Consider the following 20,292-nt stretch of genomic DNA (forward strand, 5'->3'; position numbering starts at 1 on the left):
CTCTGTGAGAACACAACTTACAGATCAAGCATTTTGCAGGTAATTTCTACACTGTCAATTGTTGTAAACATTAGCTACATCTTTTTTATTGTAATACTACTACAAAAAAGAAGTATTTCTATCAGTTTAAAACAAACTGTATCCTACTGGCAAATCTGCTAACATTTTACTTTTTTCTAGAATGAATTAGACAAAATACTCCCTTAAAATATCAGAATATTAGAATCATTACGTATATTTATATGTTATATATCTGTTAGATAAACTACATATCAAGTGCTATAAGTTTTATCACTAAATGACATAAATAAATGCATATATTTTGGTGGTGTTTAATAGCAGCAGTATACAATTTAAAAGGTTGAAGTTATCAGTTTGTGGAATAGTCTTTAAAAAGTTAGGCTTTCCCACACTGCCCCCGTTCTATCTACTGAGACCTGTTTGCACTTGGGGAATGACGGCTGCCAGAGCCATCAGTCAAACGAAAACCTGAAACACAATTAGAGAATTAAAGTGGACTGTCATTCTATTCCTCTTCTTAGTTAAACAATGTTTTGTGTGTGATGCTGAGGAGCTGAACTTACTGGGTTCTACTCTGTCCCTTGGCCCTAAGACAGAGTCTTATGCTCATTCTAAAGCAAAAGGTAGTGCTGTTGGGTACCACAAGGTCTTTCATCTGACCTGAGCCAACGCAAATTAAAAGCTTAAACTTAGCAGAGGCAACCACGTAGAAGATATTACTACTTAGTCTTATCTTATAGAGTTCAGACTCATTTGGAAAGCAGTAAATGCTATACTTCATGTTACCAAAAGCCTGAGGAGCAACGGGAAGGTCTAAACTCTAGCCGCCTCAACTACTTGATGCTTTCTAAGAACACACTAGAAGTTTACTGAGAAGAAAACCGTTTCTTCAGGCATACTCTGATTATTTGGATGTTTGAGACCTACTTGCAAAAGATGGTGTCAGTAAATATGGCTTAAAGTATTTGACAACAATGAAGACATATGATAGAAAATTCATTTAACATGTTTTGTATTTCATAACTTGCAATCTCTTAATAACTACAATGGTTTACTTTTAAACACCAGGGAGGAAAATGGTATTAAATTAAATTTAATGAAAGATATTTAAGGTGTCAAGAACTGGGATTTAATAGATACCTGCAGAAGAAAGGACTACTCAACCACAATCAAAAATACACATAAGTGGTTAATACACAGTTACAGTTGCATAGTAAGAATTATTGTTATGAGTGAGAGGCTATTAAGTGAGCAGTTTACTAAGCAATGGCATAAAAATCTTGGATAATATGTTTTTTATAAAACATCGTTTTCCCACAGGGTTTCCTTGTTGACCATTACAGCTGTTCCCACCTGACCTCTGACCTCCACCAGCGGCCTCACCTGCAGCTAAGGAGGCACAGCACTGCTCCTTCTCCTTTGTGATCTCATTTAACCTGCACGGCACATCCAGGAGCGAGGGAGAAAGCAGCGGCAGACAAGGGCATTTCCCGACTCCACACATCTGGACAGAACCCAGTGACAGGTGCTTCACGAAGGTGGATCCGTTCTGAACAAAGCTGTAACAAAGTGGAAACACAATCTTTTGAGCTCTTTTATTGTGCATTCTTTTTGCCAACTGATTTTTCTACGGAAATGTGTAAAATAAGAAAATAGTTTTATGGATGTCATTTAATAAGTTAATTAATAATAAAACAAGTAATATAATTTTGTTTTTTCATATCATATTTTAAAACAGTTTATTTACTTATTTTATGTATGTGAGTACACTGTAGCTGTCTTCAGACACTCCAGAAGAGGGCATTGGGTCCCATTACAGATGGTTGTGAGCCACCATGTGGTTGTTGCTAGGAATTGAAGTGAGGACCTCTGGAAGAGCAGTCAGTGCTCTTAACCTCTGAGCCATCTTCCCAGCTCCTCCATATCATATTTTACAGGCTTTGTAAACTAGGTTTAAACCCCACCCCTTGCTGGGGACTGGACCCCAGGCCGTATGCTTGCTAGACACCCAAACATCGCCATCAAGTGTTAAAATGTGTACACAGTGAGTGTGTTTGCGTGTAGGGTGCTTCTGTATGCCTGAAGCCCTGGATTTGATCCTGAACATCTTATAAAGTGGATGCACCTTGTAATCTCAGCATTTGGGAGTGGAGTGGAGTGGAGGCAGGGGGACCAGAAGCATAAGCTCAGCCTTGCCCACACGGTGTAACTGAGGTCTTCAGTACATGAGACCCTGTCTCAAAACCAAACCAAACCCCAAGCAAACTCTCCATTTGGTTTGCATGTTCTAGACTAAAGGACGCTAATACTGACTGTCCACCGGGAAAGCTTCCCAGCTCTGCGTCTGTGATAGTTCCTCAGGTTTTGGTCTTTTACAATCATGTATAAAATGACTCTCTATAGCTCCCACCCAGCTATGCCCATCTCTACCTTGACATCTGTTTCCACGCTACATCCAGCAGAGTGGTGTATGCACCAATCAATATAGCGTCAAAGTAGCAGGGGATGAGGTAGCGTGGGATCTGCTTCAGGTAGAAGAACATAGCCTGCAGCCATTTACCAACCTGTTACAGAAATAATGTGGAAAGTTAACTTGGTGTGTTTATAGGCTGGATATATTTGAAGAGTTAAATCTAAATATGTGACTTTGCTGGCCAGTAATCCATTAAGAGATAACCACTCCTTAGAACTGAAACACGATCAAGAAAGGAAACTGGCCTGAGGAAGCTGTGACTTATCTACAGTGGTAATAAAGCCCAAGTCTCAATGCCCCTCGACTGTTTGCACTCGAGCACCGTTCTACTTACCTCAGCAATACTTCCTGATCTTGAAATAAGCCGACCACTCACGTAGTCGATCATCCAGTCTCCCGACCTCAAGTTTTCACAGAATGGATGCCCCAGGTCATTCTTCGGTCTTATTTCTGCCAACACGGACATTAATCCTAAAAAGTGAGACATTACTGAGCTGTTGGTTGAGTCAAATGTCCTTGCTGCTCAGCTTATGTCCAGTCTCTAATGATCTGGGGTGAGCGCAGATACAGACAGACATAACGACTACTCGGTTCACAGTGGCACTTAGCATGGCTGAGTGAGAAAACTGTCAGGGTGCCTACTTTAGCAAGGACATAAAAGCGGGAAGCCAGGGATCTGCAGCTGCAAGAGCAATACAAAGCTTCCCGGGGGTCAGGACGTCTGCGACTCTTCTTCTTTATTTGTATTTAATACTATAACATTGAAAACAGCCGGTGTAACTTCTCATCCTAAAGCATGAAGCAGGTAAGCATGAGTATTCTGGGTTGGCAAGTGGTAGATTAATATTTAGGGAGGAATCAAGGGATCACAAAGCTGGTTTAGGAAGCGCGACCACCAGTGGTGGATGATAATGAAGCCTGCTTCAGAAGTAGTCTTTGAAATGTACAGGAGATATTAGAGCTAAACACACAGTCACTAAGTGAGCAGCTGGGCATACGATGACTGCTAAGCACACTTCTCAAGGGTCACCAGCCTTCTTCCTATGAACACTCGAAGCAGATTCTGTAATTCTAGTACAGGATGGCTATACTTTCATCCTTCAGGAAAATAATAATTTCTACCTTAAAACAGCATGTGGCTTCACCGGCTCCATTTTAAATAAATTCATTTAGTTAGAACTTAATGAATTTTACGTGTGCAGCATATTTTTAAAAATTAAAAACAACGAATTTAAGACGTAGGATTTTGGGGGCTGGAGGGATGGCTCAGTGGTTAAGAGCAATAGCTGCTCTTCCAGAGGTCCTGAGTTCAATTCCCAGCAACCACATGGTGGCTCACGACCATCTGACGCCCTTTTCTGGTGTGTCTGAAGACAGCGACAGTGTACTTATATATAATTAATAAATCTTAAAAAAAAAAAAAGAAGAAGCTGGACGACAAGGCTGCATGGATACTGTGTTAGAGGCGACGCCCTCTGCCCAGTCCTGTCAGGGAGGGACTCACTAGTGCTGCAGCTGAATCAAGGAGCGGCCATGAAAAGGTGTTCCAGCAACAGAGCGGCGGCAGGGCTGTGGGAGCCACGGCTTGTGTAGGAGGCAGACTGGGCTCGCCGCGCTGCTTTATAGGAAGCACTTAATCTTGGAATGGGCGGTAACTGTGGGGAGCAAAGGGAATGGCAAGGCGAAGGGAGCACAAGGCTCTGCAAGCACTAACTGGCTGTTGAGAATCTGGAGCAGAGCCATAAAAGGTTCCTAGATTCCAAATTAGCAGAGCACAGAGCACTGTAAGAGGTGGGGAACACAACTGTGCTCGCTCACGGCAGGAAAAGGTCAGCGCGTGCTTAGGTAGGAGTTAGCTTATGGCTGTTGTTAACAGTCTGCTAAAAGATGTTTTGTGCTGCCAAAACTGTTGTCTTAGGAGAGGAAAAAATGACTGATATATATATATAAAACCAAAGCCAAAAAACCCCAAACAAATCAGATAAGGGGAATTTTATTAAAAAAAAAAAAGTCAAATCACTTCATGAGGCATACAAGAAAAAGGACAGGAAATGAGCTTTTTTTAAGCTTAAAATCGGTAACACTTCTTTTATAAAATGGATTTATTTTTGTTTATGTGCATGTGTGTATCTGTATGTTTTATTTATGTGTACGTGGTATATGAATGCAGTACCCATGAAAGCCAGAAGAGAACACAGGTCATCTGGAACTGGAGTTGCAGGGAATTCTGAGCCACCCATGAAGGCTCAGAAGTGAGCCTAGGTCCTCCAGGCGAGCAGTTACGTGTGCTTAACCGGAGCCATCTCCCCAGCCCTGACACATGACCTCTGCGTGCTTACTCGGAACCAGGGCTAAGAGACTATGAGCGGTGTGGATCCTAATCACACCCCCTGTGGCACAGAACTATGGTGAGAAAACTGAACCATGGAGTTGTTTACTGCAAGGTTATACAGGTAGTTAGTATAGGGGAGTCTGGTTTCTTGTTTTTGTTGTTGTTATGATTTTTGTTTGTTTGTTTGTTTGTTTGGAGACAGGTTCTCACTCTGTAGCTCTGGCTGTTCTGGAACTCACCAAGTACACTGGGATAGCCTTGAACTCACAGAGATCCACCTACTGGAACTAAAGACATGCACCACTACACCCTGTTGAAGTCTCTTTCTTTCTTTTTTTAATAATTTATTTTATTTTTATCTTGCGTGCACTGGTGTTTTGCCTGTATGTCTGTCTGTGTGAGGGTGTTAGATCTTGGAGTTACAAATAGTTATGAACTGCCATGTGTGTGCTGCGAATTGAACCTGGGTCCTTTGGAAGATCAGTCAGTGCTCTTAACCACTGAACTATCTCTCCAGCCCCTAAAGTCTGTTTTTTAACCATAGTAGATACATTCACACACACAAGATATACTAATTTCCAGAATAAGGCAGTATTTTCCAAAGATCAAATAAAAAATACAGTAAACAAATACAAGTGTCAGCCTGAGGACGAATGACTATGATAAGCAATGATTAAGAAAGGCTTTATATGGGGCTGGAGAGATGGCTCAGTGGTTAAGAGCACTGGCTGCTCTTCCAGCCATCCTGAGTTATTCCTAGCAGCCACACGGTGGCTCACAGACATCTGTAATGAATGGGATCTGATGCCCTCTTCCAGTGTGTCTGAAGACAATGACAGTGTATTCATATACATAAAATAAATAAATCTTAAAAAGAAAAAAAAGGCTTTATAAAGCTGGATGTGGTCATACACGCACGTAATCCCAGCATTTAAGAGTGGGCATAGGAAGATCAGGAGTTTAAGGTTATCCTTAGCAAAACAGTGTCTCTGAGGCCAGTGTGGGCATGTCTCCAAAGGACAATAATGAAGATAAGAAAGGCTTGATAGAATACAAAAGTTAATATAAAAAATACGGTGGAGTTGGGTGTGGTGGCAGGCGCCTTTAATCAATGAGTTAAGTAACATTACCTATACTTTTTTTTTCTCTTGAGACAAGGTCCCCTTATAATCCAGGTGGCCTCAAATTTTCACCTTTTCTGTTTTAGCCTCCTGAGTAGTTGGGATTACAATCTTGTTCCACCACACCTGGCTATCATTAATACATTTTTGTTTTGTTTCATTTAAGACAGGGATTCACTGTATAGCTCTGGCTGGCCTAGGTCTCATTATGTAGACCAAGCAGGCATTGAGCTCACAGAGTCCCGCCTACCTCTGCCTCACAAGTACTGGAACTACAGGTGTGCACTAGAGACAGCTCAGTGGTTAAGGCCACTTGGTGTTCTTGCAAAAGAATAGGTTCAGTACCCGGTACCTACACGGCAAAACTCCACTTCCAGGGGATCTAACACCTTTTTCTGGCCTTTGTGGTTAACAGGCAAGCACATGCATGCATGCATACATACATACATGCATGCATACATACACACATGCAAGTAAAACACACTCATAAATAAAATAATCTAAAAAATGTAAAACATGCATTACTGCATGCCTAGTTCTATCATTCATATTTTATTGAGGCAGAAATCGGGGTTCAGAAAGGCTATGCTACTAATGGTAACCAACAAAAGCCATAAATTATAATCTGAACTCAGGTTAGACCTACCTTGAAGTCCTGCGTACTTAAGTGATGACCAGTTTGGTATGTCATAGCAACCGCCACCGTCTTCTTGTTCTTCTGATTCACATCGGTAAAGTACCTGGTTTAGCTCAGCCAAAGTCAATTTAGAGGCAATGCTAAGAATTAGAAAATAAATATACTATTATTTCATTTTCTATAAGTAAAAGAAAAAGAAAAATCTGCATTATAAATATTAAATGTCTTAGAAATGCTTGGTTCTAGGTACTTCTCTGTTGTTAAGATAACACACTCTGACCAGAACCAACCAGGGGTCTGTGATGGTTTGAATTAGACAGGTTCCAGAGGCACACATACTTGAAAACTTGGTCCCCAGGCCAACCTGTTCTAAGAAAGTCTTCAACTGAGGTTCCCTCTTTGCAGGTGACTCTAACTGTATCAAAGTTGATAAAAAACTAATCAGAACATATATGTGCTAAACACTCATCACTGAAGTAAACATATACTACCATAGTATATCACAAGGAATAATTAAGGAGCAAAATGTAGTGGAAATGAAATAAGAGCTAATGTCACTCAAACTAAATAAAAAAAAATCTAGTGACAGCTAAAGATAAAGACTTTTATCTGTGTTTGTGTTTGTACAGGCGTGAATGCAGAAGCCTATGGAGGCCCAAAGTGGGCCTTGGGTTCACTTAAGCTAGAATTACAAGCAGTTGTTAACCACCTAACACGGGTACTGAGAACTGACCTCTGGTCCTCTACAAGAGCAGCAAGTGCTTTTAAGGGCTCAGCCAGGTCTCCAGCTCTGTGTCAATTTTATTCATTCAGAGTATGCTAGATCATCTTTAGGCTGTGATCTTCTGAACTTCTGATCGGCCTGCTTCTACCCTTTAAATGCTGTGGTTACAGGTATCAACTACCATGCAAGTTCTGGCTGGCCTGGAATGTGCAGGATCCTCCTGCCTCTGCCTACCGAGTGCTGCATATTTTATGCTCTTAAATATGACATCACAATAATACATACTCATTCTTGGAAAAGACGACACTCTCACATAAAGCTGAACATGCTCATTAAATCATTTTTTTTTCCAGAGGTTACTTTACAGTATGTATTAAAAAAACCTCAAATATGTGATTTACTCTAGCTCCCAAATTTCACTTTGAGAAATTTAGCTTAGTGTCAGTAACCACAACACTAAGTAGCTATCAGGTGACAGGCACGAATCACCTGTTTTGCATGTGTTACTGTGATGCCGGGAAGTGGGGGGAGCCCTGGGGAGCAGTCCTGGAGCGTGAGTGAGGTCGAGGTGTGTCCAAGCCCCGGGAGTTACGTCCTGAGATTGGCAGGAGTAGGGTCGCTCCCCCACCAGGCCTGCATGTCAGCGCAGGTGGACCTATGGCCCCATCTTTGCCACTGGTTGGGACGGAAGGTGGTCATGTCTGTTATGGGTGGGGAAGCGAGGTAGGAATGACATGTTATCCTGTTTAATTTGTACAAAATTTAAGAAGTAAGTATTATTATTGGCCCCACTGTCCAGATGTGAAACCTAAAAGAAAATTTAAGTAACTTGGCCAAGATCATGCTGACAGTGTTGAACTAAACTTAGGTCTAAAATGGATATTCTTTAGAACTATGTGGCACCACATAGCAAAGGGATATTTAAAAACTTAGCAAAAAATCAAGGTACTGAGATACATAACAGGGAATAATTAGAAGCACTCTAGGTGTCTCAAAGTGGATAATTACTAAATTGATTGTGACATAGCTATATATAATACAATAATGTGTTGACATTAAAGTGAAGAGGTAAGCACTATAATGCAGGCACCCATCTTGTAGGGCTTGGGAAGGTCAGGCACGTGCATGTGATGGCATGCGCGTATCTAGGATCTATGGAGGAGACGACAGAAGCGTGAAAAGGTGCACTTGTGAGCACACATGCAAGTGAGAAGGTGGTGGAGTGAATGCTAGCGGGATGACGAGGACAGCAGTGGCCTGAGGCCCATACTTTGTGTAGCAAAGAAAGAAAGCACCCGTAAAACTGCCCAGATCGGGCCACTGGTAGCTCATCATTTTGTTAAAGTGGTAAATCTATAAAATAAGGAATACTTACGAAGCGAAGGGGATTTTTAATATAGGATCTGCGTTGTCAACAGCAAGGCTTCCGGACTTAAAGTGAGAGCTGAACTGGGTCAGGTGGTTCCGAAGAATCCCCACAGCAACTTGAGCGTGTGGATCGAGACTAACTCTGTATAAGGTTGACACAAAATAGGTAAATTTCAGGTTATCCAAATTTAACAGGATAAGCCAACTATTTTCTCTAGTTTATTTTAAGTGGGTAGGATAAATTGTATGTGTGCAGGTGCTCAGAGAGAGCAGGTGAGCACATCAGACCCTGGCGGTGGTTACATGGGACCCACCTGACATGGATCTTGGGAACTGAATTTAGGTCCACTATAAGACCAGGAACGGTTCTTAGCCACTCAACCATCTCTCAAAACTATTTTCAATATAAGTAAAGTCAACAGTCTAAACTCTAATTAACATACCTGAATATAATAACACTTCCTGGAGATAGGTTCTCAAATTCTATTTCCTGAATATATTCATTGGGACCCTTTGTGGCAACTCCAGCTTGTCTGACAATTTTACTTTCATGAAGCTTGAAAAGAATACAGAAAATCCATTCATTAAGTATCTTAAATGTCCTTAAGCTATTAAGCACAGTGAAATCCGAGAATCCCAAATACCTGGATGTGTTCTCTAAGTTCCACTGTCATGTTCGGCATTCCATTGATCGAGTTCTCGTCTTTCTTATAAGGTTTTGTGTTCCTTTCAATAGTTCTAGCTTCCAGAACTACCTCTTCAATTTTGCCTAGGCAAATATACACATTTTAACAAAATTTATTCTAATATTCACTCAAATATAATAGAGACTCTTTAAAAATCAGATACTCATATAGCAAAGCATGGAATTACAATTAGTGACCTGAAAAACGGACATGTTTTGAGCATGATCAGGATCAACAGCCAACCCCAGCCAACACTGCACAGTGAGCGGGTTCTCTGAGAGTATCTATGGACCTGGCCGTGTAGGCCAGCGGTATAACGTATGCTTAGCATATGTACTGGGCTTAATGTCCAATACAAAAAATACTGAATAAAAATAACTATAAATATTAACAAGAGACTTTATCAGATCACCAAACATAAATCTATGCAGTTAAAGCAATAATGAATATTTAACCCTAAAATTCTTTAGGTTGACAATTTTTTAAAAGTTGAAGACATGATATTTAGCAATTAGCAAGAAATATAGAATGTGGGCTGGGCATGTATGTGCCTCTCTACAGTCTTAGCAATTTGGCAGGACAGTAACTGTAAGTCCAGGGCTAGCCTGGTGGGTTCCAGGCTGCTCTATGTGACTGTGGTCCTGTCTCCTTAAAATTACACATGTACATACATATACACATACAGACATACACAGACAGACACACATGACGGGGGTGGGGGGGTGACACTCTTTATTCAGTTAACAAGCAGCTCCTATTTGCATGGGTCTGTGCTGTATTATACTACACTGTTTACCATAGATAGGAAGTAAAATGTAGGCATCTAGAAAACAATCAACCAACACTAAGGGAAAATCTCAGGGTACAGAACTGTCAAGAGAGACAGACTACAAACGCCATAATGTTAGAAGAGAGTTTCCTCTATGCTTACAGACTTCTTAAGAAGGAGGAGCTTAGTCCTCCGACGCTAGCTCTAAGTATCCATATAGAGGTGGGTAAGAAGGCTACTCGGAGAAGAGTGAAAATACCTACACGGCTGATGACAGAAGGCTAGGAAGGGGGATGAGGATGGCCTATGAACAGTCCTAATATTTACCTTTTAAAACACACATACAGGTACATATGCATATATAGTATATATGTATGCATATGTAAAAATGGAAACATATACACAGATTGCCTACAGTATAAGGAAGCACATGTTTACACATATTTAAAAAGGAATATATTAAAATGCAAAGAAAAGTATTTCACAACTCAAACAATGTTAATGCTTGCCGATATTTGTCTAGATTTTGCTCCATGCAGTGAAAGTGTCTGCATTCTAACTTCTGTTCTCAGCCACGTTTCTATGTCAGTGTGTTCTATATAGAGACAATGTGCTGATGTAGCTTCGTGAGTGACTCTACTGGTGTGGTCTTAGATTACCAGGGATGCACATCTGAGGCACTTCTTTGCTGTAAAAGGAAGTCTTGGGATTCCTAAAAGCAGTTCTCGATACAGCCACAACAGACTGGTGGATGCTCGGGGAGTGCCTGGTTACAGCCACTATGTCTTCATCCACTTGATCCACATACACCTGAGAAGTGGAGAGAGACCGGCTGAGAGCCCCATTTGGAAAGGATGCTCAAATCAGAAGGTTGTCCTTTGAAAAGGAAAGTCTGGAGTGAAGTTTTAAAATGTTCATTTCTTACTTGAATGAAACCCTTGGCTCCAAGCTCTTGATGGAGCCTATTGATGGCACATCTGGCTGCAATAATCCCGCTATGGACATTAACATCCCCTGTATCTGCCGGTGATGCCCCAGGATTCCACTTAGTGTAAAATCGCTCCTCTGCAACCACTGAAATCTGAAGAGAGGGAAAGCCGGGTCACGTGTGCAGGTTAATTACAGTGAAATCATGACAACAGGAGTGGTGCTGCTGGCCTTGCAGATTAAACACACCTGATGAGGCACTAGCTCGTCGTAGCCTCTTGTGCTTCCACTGGCACAGCATGCCATGGAAACAACTGTGGTACTTGGAAGAGCATCATAGGCTGATCTGTGCTAGAAAAGAAGAGAGCAGAAGTTTACGTTCCCTCATGCAAAGTGACGCTCCACACCCCATTAGCATACCGAAGCAAAAGACCCTGTACAGATGCGTTCTGTAAGGTATATTTTTTGTTTGGAAACATTTTAAAATCAAGGTACTTCAATCCTTAAAAAGCACATGGATGCCATCCAGCATCAGACAACTAAATAATGAAGCACTGAGCAAGTAAGTCAGCGCCAGAGACAGTTGATGCTCACCACAATCGGACACTCATTATCGTGGGTGATGTCCATAAACAGGGCATGCGCGATAGCAGGCATGAGCGGCCTCAAACAGGGCTGAACGAAGGAGCCGACAGGTTCCCCTCCGTACCGGTAGACCAGTCTGCCCTCTTCGTGACTGTTATACGCGCTCATTGCCTCTGCAGAGCAGCACAGCGCAGGTTAACAACCCCGTTACAGAAGGTTACAGTTCCTATCATCACTGACACTCAACGCGTATCAACATTATTCAAAGCGAGAGTTAAGTAATTAACAATGTCACCAAATCCAAGTGACCAACACGTAACCACAACTAAACTGAAGAAACAACTTGAATAGAAAAAAGGATCAATAGCTGTTCACTGGATTGCTGATTATATCAAATCTACGGAGAAATATCAAAAGACTAGAGTACTTAAAAACAGATTTGTGTATCTCAAAGTATACAAGTACTAAATCAGTAGCTCACCATCCCCTCCCCGATCCACCCTCTAAAATGAATGAATGAATTTTGTGGCCACGCTGTGGGTGCACACGTGTAGGCGTCAGAGGACAACACCCAGGAGCCGGCTCTCTCCTCCCACCAGGTGGGTTCTGAGGACTTAACTCAGACTTTGGGTTTCCTGCACCTTCACTCGCTGAATTACTGCACTAGCTTTCTTACCCTTTATTTTTGAAATAGGATCTGGGGAAAAATGTATCGTAGGCTAGCCCAAAACTCATGTAGCCAAGGTTGGCCTTAAACACATGATCCTCTTACCTGGCCTCTGTGGTCTTTCTATCTGAAAGGAGTACCATACTACAAATTAGACATTTTAACTGTCAAAAGTGGACCAGTCATATTAGGTACTGCATATAAAGCTATGCCTTTAATCTACTCAAACAAAAGTGAAGCATCTCAGATAGGAAATGGACTTTAGCAAACCTACCTCTTATTAAGGAACTGATGCCCAGTCTAGTAACGAAGATATTGTCCAGCTCTTCGCTTCCTGTGAACAGCTCAGCCACTACATAAAGATTGGGCTGTAATTTCCTAGCAGCATCCAGCATGTACTGCAAAATGTACAGTCACAAATGTAAAAGAAGGAAGAGAGCAAGACAGAGAGGGAAGAGGGAGCAAGGCTAGGTGCAGATTTGGCATGAGGTAGGTACACAACAAGAGCGATGCAAACGGGAGTTCCAAAGTTTGACATGCACAGTACGAGAGACCAGCACGCGTGGAGGGCCAGAGCGTGTACAGAGAACATCAGGGGAAAGGAACAGTAGATTTTGAAGACATAGGAGGGAAGAAAACAGGAAAAAGGAAAGTTAGTGTCATCACAAATACAGCCAGTAATGCTGCAATTCTGCCAGTCTTCTGGAGTTTTATTTGTTTTCAGGGCTCTAATAAGACTACTGATCTCCCGGTGGCTAATTGAGTCAGCATATAGATATATATACTGATGAATTAGTAAAGTTTAGGCTAAACTTGATCTGCGGATGACAACAAATGCCAGTACCTTCCCATTTCTGTGTGTGTGTGGTGTGTGTGTGTGAGTGTGTGTCTGTGTGTGTCTGTGTGTGTGTCTGTGTGTGTGTGTGTGAGATGCAGGTGTAACACTGGTGTTAATGATTTACCAGAGAAACAGAAAATAGTGTCTAATAATCAGATTGTTTCCAATTCCATTCTAGAAGGAATTCTTACACATAGGTTAGTAAAATGCCTATAATTTTTATCAGCTAAGAAGTAGAATTATAGAGGACTTTGCTGTTTAAAATTCACTTTTCTATAATGTTATAAATATGTTTTTTTTTACTATTGTCAAAAGCATAACTGAAAAGGACCCTCTGCTTATTACTGAAGGTAAATAATGCTCTGCTAGCTTAGCTAAGGTTTTCTATCAAATCCCCCAAATTAAAGCTATATGGACATATGGAATCTCTCTCTCTCTCTTCCTCTCTCTCTCACACACACACACTCACACAGACACATACAGCACATAAACTCTAGAAGCTGATATACACACACACACACACACACACACACACACACATCCCTCGCACCTTTTTTGTTTTGTTTTGAGATATGTTGACTATGTCTGCTCATGGAACTCACTATATAGATGAGGCTGGCCTAAACTCACAGAGTTGTTCATCTGCCTCTGCCTCCTGAATGGTGGGATTAAAGCCTTGATTCACTAAACTGGGTTTATGAGCACATATTTTCATAAATTGTCATTTAAAAACTACCAAAGATCTTACAACTAGGATAAAATTATGTGTTTTTAGGAAGTTGTAGTAGGTAAGAAAAATGCAGCAATACTGACATTATTCAAATAAAAGCCCAAAGTACAAATTATGGTTAGCTTACACTTAATGTTTCTAAAGATGACTGATTAAACAGGACTCAGTGAGGTTTAAACTAGCCTCAGGATGTCAGAGTACTAGAGTTTGACTATTTACTGCAAGGGCTAGGAGTGCAGCTCAGTATAGAACAGACCGGTCCTAAAATGTGCACTGTTCCAAGTACCCCTAAAGTGAAACGGAAGCCAGAGCTGACTCATCACTACACTGTAAAGCCATTCAACGTTACACTGCTAACAATCTATACTGGAAACAACCTAAAAGACCACTTAGCATTTTACATATTACCAATAAACACCTATTATGCACGCTGTTACATAAAAATATGACCTTTTTCCTAAATGTAAAAACTAACTTATTAAACATTTTACAGCGGAATGTCCGAAGGTTGTTAGAATTAGATAAGCTGTCATATGTGCCAGTACTTCTACCAAATCCACAGCAGTGTACAGCCAGCACACTGGCAGGGACTTTGGAGGCTACAGGTATCACTGCCTTTGTCAATAGAGGTGTCCGTACCTCAGCCACGTGGAGAGGCGTGGAGTGGCAGTTGTCCAGACGAACTCCCTGGAAGTGAGTGGCAGTTATCTCGGTGTATTTCTTCATGTGTGCCCACAGATAAGGGCAGTCCTCGGGTTTATTCCCATAGCGCAATTTAACACTGTCACCCCAGCAAATAAGTTCTCTCCTTAAATAAACATCCGAACCTGTTAAAGAAGAGCTGCTTTCAGTGGTGCATGGAATGGAACGACAGCGATCCTCAAGGAAAGAGCGCTGCTTCTAAACTGTGTTGTTTTCTTTCCATAAACGATTTCTGGCTAAATTTTAAAACATTATGATTTTATTTTAGGTGGATGTGTGTTCTGCCTGCATGTATGTCCATGTACCATGTGTGTTCCTCATGCCCTCAGAGGCCAGAAGAGTGTTTGATCCCCTGGAACTGGAGTTACAGATGGCTGTGAGCCACCCTGTGGGTGCTGGCAACCGAACCCATGTTCTCTGGAAAAGCAATCAGTGCTCCAAACTGCTGAGCCATTTCTCCAGCCTCCTGACTAAAGTTACATGTAAAGTGGCCTTCCCACAAGCTCTTGTTCCCCTCTCTATGGAGAAGTGAAAAGTCAGGCACCTGGCTCGGCAAAGTTCCGGAGCGGGTCATCGCCCATCACCCACCCGTTGTGTGCCATCAGGAAGCACGCTTTATCTGGGAGGTGGATCAGGGCTTCCTCTGCGGATAAGGCCATTTCTCCAAAGGGGAAAGTAAAATACCTAAGGAGACAGAATTAAAACAAGGTCCACACAAAGGAACTCCTTGAAGACAATGTGCAGTAGAAACATTACAAATTCCCTAGTGAGTAGAAAACATACAATTAGCTTGGCCTCATTTATTCAATACAAACTTCACAGAAGGCAAAAATCACCTGTGGACTTTTTGAATAAATCAGCAGGATTTGAAAACTGGCTAACATTTTAAATAACCTTCACAACTTCGTAACATTTTAGGGAAACCATGGAGGCCTTCCTAAGCTCTGCTTGCCCAACATATGCTGCATGATTAGAAAAGATATATCCATTTTATGTTATGTGTATGAATGTTTACAGGAATGTACTAAGTGCCCTGTGTGTATGTTTGGTGCCCATACACCCCTTGAACTGCAGTTATGGACGGCTGTGAGCTGCCATGCAGAAGCTAGGAACCGCACCCAGGTCCTCTGTGCGAGCGGGAAGGGCTCTCTACACTCCTATGCTGCGTGTTTCTATGTGAGGAGCAAGGTGGGTGCTTGTTCTCTGACTAACACGGAGTTTACTTCTGCTAAGTGTTATTCTTACAGCACATTCTCAGAAGTTCATCTACTGGAACCTTAAGGCCTCCCCACCTCCTTTTTTTAGACAGTGTTGCTTTGTAGCACAGGCTGACCTCAAACTTGAACTCCTATCTCTGCCTCTTTACGGCTGGGGTTACAGATTATAGACTTGTGCCACCACAGCAGGTGTGGAGTCTCGGATTCCTTAAAGTAGTAGTGTTGGGAGATGGAGCCAGTGACAGGTGTCTGGGTAGGGGCAGGATACGCTGGTGAGTGGGTGGGTGACTACCTCCTCTGAGGCACCTGGCATAGTTCTGAGATAGAGTTTCAGACGCCGCCTTGGGCTTTGTGTCTTCCACTTGCCCTCAGTTGCTCTTCATTGGCCATGAGCTGAGACAGCGCAAAGCCCTGGCCAGAATGAGCAGAGCAAATACGGTGCCATGTTCCTGGACTTCATGGTCTGCGGACCCTCAACTAAATTAAATTCTCTTTCTTTATAAATTGCCCAATCTCTGGTACTCTCTTTTAGCAACAGAAAACATTAAATCTTCAATCCTCTAGAAATATTAATGTAAACAAATATAAATGGGTTCAAACTGGTGATAGTTTTTCTAATTAAACATTCTACTATCAAAATTAGTCAGGATTAAGCTTCTTTCTAATTCAAAATTTCTACTTCTATATAATGTATTGAAGTCATACCTTAAAAGAAACATTTAGGTTAAGTTGAAAAGTTAAATATTCTCAGCTTTTAACTGTCAGCCAGAGGACATTTTAAAAGCAAGAATGAGTACCTGGTAACTAAAGGATACTTCCTGGTGACAGGTCCTAGTTTAGGGCCATGGCCTGCCAGTCGTTCATAAAACACGTTTCCCAAAAGACAATTAACTGCCTGGAAAACATTGAATCGTGTTACAACGCCAATGACAACAGACACTCAAAACTCCGAAAAGAAAAAAACAGCAATTCAAAACTCAGCGAACCTGTTCCTGGTGACAGCTGGTGAGGTGGTGCTTCTCTGAGTTTAACTCCTCCAGTCTCTTACGGAACCAGTTACAGCACTCTTCAATTGCAGCTGGCCCATTGCTAGCACAGATGGAGCAAAACAAACATCAGCGCTTTCATAAAACCTGCACTAAACATCTCCAGGTGTCACAAAAATGTCACATGCTGTGGTCGGGATCTGAGCTATGAGTGAGGGGCCTTCTCAACTGTAAAAGGTTTTATAGACACGTTTAGCAGGATGGACTGACAGAGAATGTAGGAAAAGGTCAGGTGTTGAAATGATAGATTACTTATTTGTTCACTTATATACTTAGGATGTGCGTAGGAACTGGGCACGTGTGTGGGTGTGCACACACCACAATGTGAAGGGAGGTCAAAGGGGACTTTTGAGAGTGGATGCTCTCCTTTCACTGGGGGTTCTGAGGATCAATTTCAAGTTGTCAGCATCAATATTTACGAGTAAAATTCCAGGGCAAGTGCATAGCATACTCATGTGGTATAAAAGTCGCCAGAGCAGTGTCCATATCTACAGCGCAGCCTCGCCGCCTGTATTCAGGGTCCTGAATAATTTTAAGATGTTCTTTTGGTTCAGACTTAGTTACTCTTCTGTTTTCTGAAAGAAAGAAAAAGTTATTTTAAATATAAATATCAAAAAAAAGTTATTTTAAACATAAATACCAATAACAGATTATAACTGTTATTTTTTCAATTTTTTAGTATATAGCTATTCATGGGAAAATTTGTAAAAAGCTCCCTTCCCACCCTACTTACATACTCCCTCCATCCTTGGGGAGGGGACATAAGAGAGACTAACTGTTAAAAGAAAAACCCAGCTTTGCTGGTCACCGCCAAATCCTCCTGCCTCAAAGCTCTCTAACATGTACACGCCGATTCGACATGTGTTCTAGTGAGTGAAGGACAGAAACACTGAAAGTAAGCGTCTAAATCACTAGTGAAGTAAGATGCTTTAAAAATTCACACACTGCCTAGTAGGGGTGAAGAGAAATAGTTAAACAAAATAAGAAACTCATACTATCAATGAAAAAATCGGGGGGGGGGAGGCGTTGGAGTAAAAAATAAAAAAATTAAAAAAATAAATGAGAAAAAATCAAATATATGATTTAGTCTCTAGTCTTATTTTTATGTATTAAATAGATATTAACACAGACATAATACAATAATATATAATATATATATTATAGAGAAAATTATATGAAACTACTGATAAATTTTGACTTTCCTTTAAAATATTTGAAAAGAAACATAAGAAACTACTAATCAACAACTTTAAGATTTGAGAAAGATGAGTTTGCCATATGTACATATGAGTATGCTTCTCTCCTCCTGAGAGAAGAAATGAAAGCCGTGTATCACTATGCAAGAAAAATTGGAGTTTTGTAGTCTAAACACACGTAAATATGATGCAATCAAGATTTAATGATGATGTTAACTAGAGAGAGAGAGTCATCCCTTAAGAGTAACTTTAAATTCCTTAGAGAGTGATAGGACGACCTTGTGTAAAGCTGTTACCTTGAGAGAGCAGTCTTCTAAATTGTTCAACTGCTTTGTGAACATCTACTTGGAAAAACTCCCAGAGTTGAATCCTTGGGAAAATGTCCTCCCAAATTATTTTTCGAATGCACTGAAAAATTTCAAGATTAAAAACAACATAAAATGTATTGACCTGATTTATTCCTCCTTATTAAGCCACATCTACACATTTCCACGTATGTATCTTTAATTTGCTCTGGGAAGTTGGCGGGGTGCTCTTCTGCACACACTTACATTCATGTGTTGGTCATTTTCAATCAAAGCAGGGACTCCTTTTTCTCTGTACTTCCCATCTGCAACATCACAGGAGAAATGCCAGAGTGCTCTGTCTAGGACCCAGGCAGGCTTCAAGTGTGGAGAATTTACAAGATTGTATGCAGATTCCGGGTGTTCAAGGATCCACTTACTATTAGTGGCTTAAAGAAAGGGGGAAAACATAATTTTGTATTTAGGTCACACTTTACAATCACCATTCTTTCTCCTCTATGTTCATGTGGTAATTTATTTGATGTTTTGTTGACCTGCGATAAACAAACCCTTGGGTGAAGATGGGCTACATCAGAAACAGGAATCTCATAATAAAAGTTAAACCAAGCACTTATTTGTTTATTTACTTACTTATTGTGTTTTTGAAATAGGGGTTCTCTGTGTAGCCCTGGCTATACTGGAACCCGTTCTGTAGACCAGGCTAGCTTCATACTCACAGAGACTGGCCTCTGCCACCCGAGTGCTGGGACTAAAGGCGTGCCCCACCACCTCTCAGCTTGGCGGTTTGTATTTATAACCCTAGCACTTGGCAGCCCAGGTAGGACTGCCAAAAGCTTAAGGCTTAGCCAAAGCTTAAACTTAGCCTAGTCTACAAAGTGGTTTCCAGACCAGCCTGGGCTACAAAGTGAGACCCTACGTCAAAAACAAAAAAATAGAAAAACAAAACAAAACAAAACAAAAAAAAAACAAACCCGAAAACCCCAGAACCTAACACTACTACAAGTTTCCCATGTATCTAGGTGTGATAAAAGAGAAACTCCTATCTGATGCAGTATGGACAGAAGTGACATAAACATGAAATTGTGCCTTTAAGACATGACTTCCCATTTTCACTAAGTGTAGCAACAGGATTTGCCATATTTGATTAAACACTGGAAGCTAAGTGTTCGAGATGACAGAGCGACCCAGAAGAAAGAACCTGGCTCCCCATCATGGCTGAGCTAACGCTAATCTGGAATCTGAAAGGGATAAATCCAGTTTCTTACTAAGTTTCTTAATGAGCCACTGCCTAAGCAATATTCTAACTCTCTCTCTCTCTCTCTTTTTTTTGAGTTTTTCAAAACAGGGTTTCTCTGTGTAGCCCTGGCTGTCCTGGAGCTCACTCTGTAGACCAGGCTGCCCTCGAACTCAGAAATCCGCCTGCCTCTGCCTCCCAAGTGCTGGGATTAAAGAAATGTGTCACCACTGCTTGGCGAGTATTCTAACTCTTACCATTGGTAGCTATGTGTCCATATGTGGTTTGCTAATTTGATGTGAATATCATGGATGTCTAAGTCATTTAATACTGCCAGTTTTCAAGCGGTGAATATGAAGTTACTGAAATACAAAGTTTTCACTGTAAACTGTGAAGCCTGGTTCCAAATTACATGCAGAAATCTCACATTTTGGAATGTATCCTTTTAAAAATCCAATTTTGTTTGCCATTTCTATTAGAGATTATTACCAATAGTGATGAACTATATGCATATACTTTTAAATAACTTCCTAATTTCTATGGCTACATGTCCTTAGACTACACCACCCAGAACTCCCACTGTTGACGTATGTAAAGCAGTGGTTGCCAGACTTTTCATATTTCGGCTCACACAGTGGATCCTTGTTAGGCACATGGGGTTAAAGCGGAAAGCCATGGCCCAGGCCTCATGAAGCCAGATGCTCTGACGGGAAA

General features: G+C 41.2%; 1 protein-coding gene across 4 annotated transcripts in view; it reads right to left on the reverse strand.

Annotated features, from left to right (window-relative positions):
* Positions 1-20,292, reverse strand: part of Agl (amylo-1,6-glucosidase, 4-alpha-glucanotransferase) — a 68,168-nt gene that overhangs the window by 29,937 nt on the left and 17,939 nt on the right. For 3 of the 4 annotated variants that reach the window (NM_001081326.1, XM_006502287.1, NM_001362367.1), the window contains exons 6-24: positions 18,591-18,772; positions 18,336-18,447; positions 17,295-17,418; positions 16,784-16,886; positions 16,595-16,692; positions 15,125-15,264; positions 14,518-14,705; positions 12,585-12,708; positions 11,653-11,816; positions 11,308-11,409; positions 11,057-11,212; positions 10,791-10,941; positions 9,321-9,445; positions 9,120-9,232; positions 8,684-8,818; positions 6,594-6,724; positions 2,829-2,965; positions 2,452-2,585; positions 1,405-1,580 (exon numbers count right to left, since the gene is read on the reverse strand). In NM_001081326.1, the coding sequence (NP_001074795.1) occupies positions 1,405-1,580; positions 2,452-2,585; positions 2,829-2,965; positions 6,594-6,724; positions 8,684-8,818; positions 9,120-9,232; positions 9,321-9,445; positions 10,791-10,941; positions 11,057-11,212; positions 11,308-11,409; positions 11,653-11,816; positions 12,585-12,708; positions 14,518-14,705; positions 15,125-15,264; positions 16,595-16,692; positions 16,784-16,886; positions 17,295-17,418; positions 18,336-18,447; positions 18,591-18,772 (2,595 nt within the window). Of the gene's footprint in view, positions 1-1,404; positions 1,581-2,451; positions 2,586-2,828; positions 2,966-6,593; positions 6,725-8,683; positions 8,819-9,119; positions 9,233-9,320; positions 9,446-10,790; positions 10,942-11,056; positions 11,213-11,307; positions 11,410-11,652; positions 11,817-12,584; positions 12,778-14,517; positions 14,706-15,124; positions 15,265-16,594; positions 16,693-16,783; positions 16,887-17,294; positions 17,419-18,335; positions 18,448-18,590; positions 18,773-20,292 lie in introns of those variants that run through there. The other variant, XM_011240280.3, reaches the window with a different exon arrangement.

The sequence above is a fragment of the Mus musculus genome, chromosome 3, assembly GCF_000001635.26.
Source record: "Mus musculus strain C57BL/6J chromosome 3, GRCm38.p6 C57BL/6J".
Classification (NCBI taxonomy): domain Eukaryota; kingdom Metazoa; phylum Chordata; class Mammalia; order Rodentia; family Muridae; genus Mus; species Mus musculus.